The 6,000-nt window shown below is 40.8% G+C and overlaps 1 protein-coding gene across 1 annotated transcript in view; it reads right to left on the bottom strand.

Moving 5' to 3' along the window:
- Positions 1-4,944: 4,944 nt before the first annotated feature.
- Positions 4,945-6,000, bottom strand: part of camsap2b (calmodulin regulated spectrin-associated protein family, member 2b) — a 46,901-nt gene continuing 45,845 nt past the window's right edge. Inside the window, exon 21 of the mRNA XM_037682282.1 lies at positions 4,945-5,597. Within this exon, the coding sequence (XP_037538210.1) occupies positions 5,301-5,597 (297 nt within the window). The 3' untranslated portion in view covers positions 4,945-5,300. The remainder of the gene's footprint in view (positions 5,598-6,000) is intronic.

Raw genomic sequence — 6,000 nt, 5'->3', positions numbered from 1 at the left:
ATATAGTCAAATATAAACCGTATTATAGAGGCAGTTTCTGTGTGAGACAGGGGCGTGCATAAAAGGTAGAAATAGGGGGTCCAGGCTGGCCAGGTGGCTGGTCTCAGATGAATTGCAGGTGAAGATGCTGGATGTGGACATCCTGGGCTGGGGTGATTTCATGTGATCTGTGGTTGTGAGGCGGTTGGATGTACTGCTAAATTATCTGAAACACCTTTGTAGATGCCCAACATTTTTTAGTCAGGTCATCTTGACAGTTTCTTTTTTTGTGCTGAAACGTTTCGCCTTCGATCCGGAAGGCTTCATCAGTCAAGGAAACACACAACAAAACTGATTCTTCCTCCAACAGCTTACTCCAAAGTGGAACAAACCAGTTCTGCTTGTGATTAGCTGGTCTCTTTGGTAAGCCCCTCCTCCAAATCACAAGCAGAACTGGTTTGTTCCACTTTGGAGTAAGCTGATGGAGGAAGAATCAGTTTTGTTGTGCATTTCCTTGACTGATGAAGCCTTCCGGATCGAAGGCGAAACGTTTCAGCACAAAAAAAGAAACTGTCCAGATGACCTGACTGAAAAATGTTGGATTTTATACCTGGATTATTGAGCATGGACTTTGTTACCTTTGTAGACAGTTCATGGTAGCGAAATTAATATTCAGAGTCAGAGTTTCTTTATTTGTCATTCGCACCAGCACCACATATTGGTCCATGTGGTGGAACAAAATTTTGTACACAGGGTCCCAGTTATAGCCAACAATAAAATGTAAAAGAAAAACAGTAATACGATCCAAGATATGAACTAAGAAAAACATCAACTAAAAAAACGCTAAGCACTAATAGCATAAAAACAATACACTGAACAGCAGCACGAACATGAGTCTGTGTGAGCAGATGAGTACGAATTAACACAGGAACATGAAACAGATCAGCAGCAACATGATGTGATTTTTCAGTGATTATCCTGGTTAGATATTCATGAGTGTAACAGCCTCAGGGTAGAAGCTGTTCCTCAGTCTAGTTGTTCTACACTTAATGCTCCTCATCCTCGTTCTTAAGGGGAGCGGGGTAAAAAGTGTGTGTGCTGGGTGAGTGGGGTCCTTCATGATGCAGGTGGTCCTCTTCCTGCATCTGGAGGTGTAAATTTGTGATGTGTCCTTCTGTGTGGAGACTCCGAAGTGTGCGTCGAGTAATCCAGGAGGATTTATGTGGAGCGTGTATCGAGGCATGTATTGATGATGCATGTAGTGACGTTTGAGGCATCGCTAGCGGGCCATACCACGTTACCGATTCAGGAACTGATCGTTTGTATGCGCGAGATTTGAAATATAAGGGGCAGACAGAAAAATCCATCATCATAAAGACAGATTAAGATCATTTGCAGATCAAATTTAGTCTTTGAGGTCCTCAAACATTTTTTTCTTTTATTCAATTTAAAGCTTTGCAAACCAGTTATGTTATTATAATCCATCCATCCATTATCTTTTACCCGCTTCTTCCATTTTGGGTCACGGGGGTCGCCGGTGCCCATGTCCGGCAATCACTGTGCAAGGGGTGGGGTACACCCTGGACGGGTCACAGGTCCATCACAGGGACACATAGAGACAAACAACCATTCACTCTCTCACTCACACCTAGGGACAATTTAGAGTTACCAATCAGCCTAACATGCATGTTTTTGGTCTGTGGGAGGAAACCAGAGTACCTGGAGGAAATCCACGCATGCACGGAGAGAACATGCAAACTGCACCCAGAAAGGCCCCCGGACCGGGATTTGAACCAGCGACCTGCTCGCTGAGAGGCGGCAGCTCTACCAGTTGCGCCACTGTGCTGCCTTGTTATTATAATCCATCTACCGGTTTTACATTTATAGTCCACTTGATGGTGCGGTAGAGCAAATGAAGCACCATGGTGCGTTGAATCACGAGTCGAGCTATTCAATGAAAAACCTCAGTGCTTCATGAAGCGTCATCTCACCGTCACTAGTGTAGATGTCTGTGATGGTGGGGAGGCTGACTCCAACAGACTTCTGTGCAGCCTTCACCACTCTCTGCAAAGTTCAAATTCAATTCACAAGCAAGCAGCTCTGGTGGACGTTCCCGCAGCATGCCAATTGCACGCTCCCTCAAAGCTTGCAACAGCTGTGTCATTGTGCTCTGGGATAAAACTGCACATTTTTAGAGTGGCCTTTTATTGTGGTCAGCTTAAGGCACACCTGTGCAATAATCATGCTGTCTAATCAGCATCTTGATATGCCACACCTGTGAGGTGGATGGATGATCTCTGCAAAAGAGAAGTGCTCATGAACACAGATTCACATAAATTTGTGAACAATGTTTGACAGAAAAAGGCCCTTAGTGTTCAAAGAAGAAGTCTTTGATCTTTGAGTTCCAGTCAAGAAAAGTGGGACTAAAACCAGAAGTGTTGCGTTTATATTTTTGTTCCATTCATTACTATCATGATCATACAAATTTAAATGGCTGAATTTTGAGTTTCTCTACAAGTCAATGCCATTCCATAAAAATAATTAAATAAAACACTTTTTTTAAATTAAAAATAACTGGTACCCTTTGATTAAAGAAGAAACGTGCCCAGTTTTCTTATAATTCCTATACTGTATGTGAAATAGTCACAACGTGTTTTTGATTTTTTTGCTTGACTTTCTTGAACGGGTGGCTCAGTTGGTAAGAGTTGCTGCCTCTCATCGAGAAAGTTGCAGGATCAAATCCCGACAGGGGGCCTTTCGAGGTGGAGTTTGCATGTTCTCTATTTGCATATGTGGGTTTTCTCCGGGCGCTCCGGTTTCCTCCCACAGACTAAAAACATGCATGTTAGGCTGACTGGTAACTCTAAATTGTCCCTTAGATGTGAGTGAGAGAGTGAATGGCTGTTTGTCTCGTTTGTCTCTATGTGTCCCTGTGATGGACTGGAGACCTGTCCAGTGTGTCCCCCACCTCTCGCACAGTGATGGCTGGATATGGGCACCAGTGACCCCCACAACCTGAAAAGGAAGAAGTGGGTAAAGATAATGGATAGATGGATTTTTCTGAACCTACATGACTTTTATGTTCTGTTTTCAAGGACCAGAAAAACAGAACATAACAAAAACAAAAAAACAAAACAGATTTGATATATCAACACATCTTTTTTTTTTTTTATCCCTGCAAAAAGTTGAGCAGTGCTTCTATTTCATTTTCTAAAACAACAATCTGAACCTTTTGTGTGAATGAAATAGTGTATATTTTTAGTTACAACACATTAATATTAGTCTGACCCTCTTTAAAAACCATTTCCTGAAAGTTTCTTAGTAATACATACAACTGTAGGAATATTAACTTTTGTGAAGTTGTGTAAATATTTGTTTTTTGAACTACCAGAACTATCTTGCCTTCTGTGAATTTGTTTGATCAAATAACAGTCGTTAGTTGCAGAGACAAATAATTTGTCCTCTTGAGGCCTCGAAAAGCCAAGTTCGTGAGATTAAACATTAATTGTGCATGTAAAATCTCCTAAATAAAAACAAAAGATTTAAGAGAGCGTTCAAAATACTAGAATAAATGTAGGAATCTGTAATAGTGAGCTTACTGTTAATTGTTAGGCCTACCTATTGTGGCATTAATGTCATTAAATATAAAAAATGTAATTTCAGCTTTAATTTAATCTTATTTGGACTTTGACCCAGCCCGTTATTAAAATGAACTAATGATGTATCAAAATGTGCTAATTAACCATTTTTCTCTTATTTCTAACCATTTTCTCCACACCATCACCAAGGACATTGAAAGTATTTAATCCTCCAAGATGTTCTTTATAACTTATTGCTTTCCTCATGCAATTCTTTTTGTTGCATTTTTCCAACAATGCGCTTCTATTACACGTCTCTTTTTAACACACACATTTCATCTGAGGCACATGTAAAACGAGACGCCATGTTATTCACTGGCATTTTAATAAAACAAGAAACAATAGAAAAACAACAAAAAGGTCATGAACATTTGATCAGATTTCCTGAATCCAAAAGAAATGTCAAAGTTTGGAGGAAAAAAAAATCTCAACCCTGATTATGTTACAATAAAAGCCTCAATCAGACCTCAAACACCTCACCTCCTCAGCAACACTTTCCACCAGGTAAATATTACAAAAAATACTTCTATATGCCAAAATATAGCTGTACAGTGCCAACGTGTACTGAAGGATTGCATGAGAGAACATAAAACAAACAGTAAAGTAACAATTAGGAATAAAAAGAAACATCTTTTTAGAGCAGAGAAAGTCCAGAAGTGCTTTAAAATGTCAGTTCCTCGTTTGTTTTATAACTCTGATGTTGACCTGGAGCTGATCGCTAACTTGAGTTTGAGTATTTGTATTTGGAATGTGGTCAGTGGAGATTATTTAAGTTACTCTTAAACTGCGCATACTAACGACACAGACTTGTGATCGTCTCATAGTGGCATCTGCAGCACAATTAAAGCCCCCCATCCCCCCAATCATACGACACACTGTTACATGATAAATAATAAATGCAACTCATCTGCTACTACAAGCTGTTGTGGAAAAAAACAACAGCTGCAATTATATACAAACTAATCTCACTTTTATAGTTTATTACCATTTTCAGAACGCAATGTGAAGCTTTTTAAAGTATCTTCCGGAACAATATCAAAATAAATTAAATTAAAAGTCTATTGCAGGTGCTTTTCAGAACCCTTTCATGGTCTTCCTCATCGTTGCACACATCTGGAAAGTGACTGCAATCTCCTGCTGAGGTATGCTCCACATTCTGCTTGGCACTTCACACACACACATACACATAAATTCGACCTGTTTAGAAGTTCATCGGCCGCACGTATAAAAAGCAGAACTACATGCCTGCAAAGCAGCAAAACGCACATAAAAAAAATGCTGCTTCTGATCACAGACAGGCTTTCCTTTCGGAGGAGGCGTCATCTGATTTCAGACCTGTGTGCACGCACAACGAGAAGACTTAAACAGGCACGGACAACATGACACGAACACCCACGGTGCATCCATGTGACACAAAACAAGCATAAGGCTACACACGTTAGATTACCCGAACAGCCTGTGAGAGGCGGGACATTCAGTGCTTCAGCTTGCTAAGGCTCGCCTCTTATTTCTTCTTTAGTTGGCACATGGCAACATGGACACACATGTTGACAAGAACACACTCATTGAAGTAGTGTCACAGTCAGCTTTGTGTTTCTAGAGTTGCTTTTTTATTTCATTTAAACTCTTGTTAAAAAAAAAGCATAATCTACAAGTTCTTCCTTCAGTTCCAGTCCTCTGGAACTACTTTGGGTGTTTTTTGGGCGTCCCCTGCTTCTTATTCTGCCACAGGTGACTGGCGATGGTGATGGCGTCCACGCTAGCGGACATAGTTTTTGCTGGGATGCGACTGAACTGCTTCCTGTCCGAGTTGTACTTGAACAGGGTCTCGATCATCCTGGTGGTGATGCTTTTGGGGCCGATGCCGGCTAGTTTGGCGATCTCCTCGGTCTCAGGGCAGTAGGTGTAAACGGATCTGAACTGGCATCCAGAATCACGGAACAACACCAGGAAGTTATTGGCCTGGCATTTCTCCATTTCCTGCAAATATTGTGTAGAAAAAACAAATCATTGAGAGTTTACTAAAACTTAAATATAAATTTACTCCTGGTTGGCTCTGTTCACAGTGTAGTTAGGATCCACTGTGTGCTACTTATCTAGTTTTGAGTAAACCGGGTCAGTAAGAAGTGATAAATGCATAGTCCGATAGACTCAGTTTGACTGGGGACCAAATTTCAAAACATTTGTTTACGTTGTCAGCTGGTGTGGTTCACATTCACACTGCACTGTCAGATGAATCAACCTGTTCCCCCCATCGCCTGTGGTGGCGCTGCACCAAGAACTACTGAAGGAAACGTCACAAAAACATCTGAAGAAGACACTTCTTCTGGAAATAAAAACAAAAATGGAGTCGCGTCAAATTATAACTGTTTAAGGATTTCTG

Source organism: Nematolebias whitei, chromosome 9 (assembly GCF_014905685.2).
Source record: "Nematolebias whitei isolate Nwh7 chromosome 9, NemWhi1, whole genome shotgun sequence".
In the NCBI taxonomy this organism is placed as follows: Eukaryota; Metazoa; Chordata; class Actinopteri; order Cyprinodontiformes; family Rivulidae; genus Nematolebias; species Nematolebias whitei.
The sequence above is the reverse complement of the archived record's forward strand: the minus strand, read 5'-3'. Positions and strand labels throughout refer to the sequence as shown.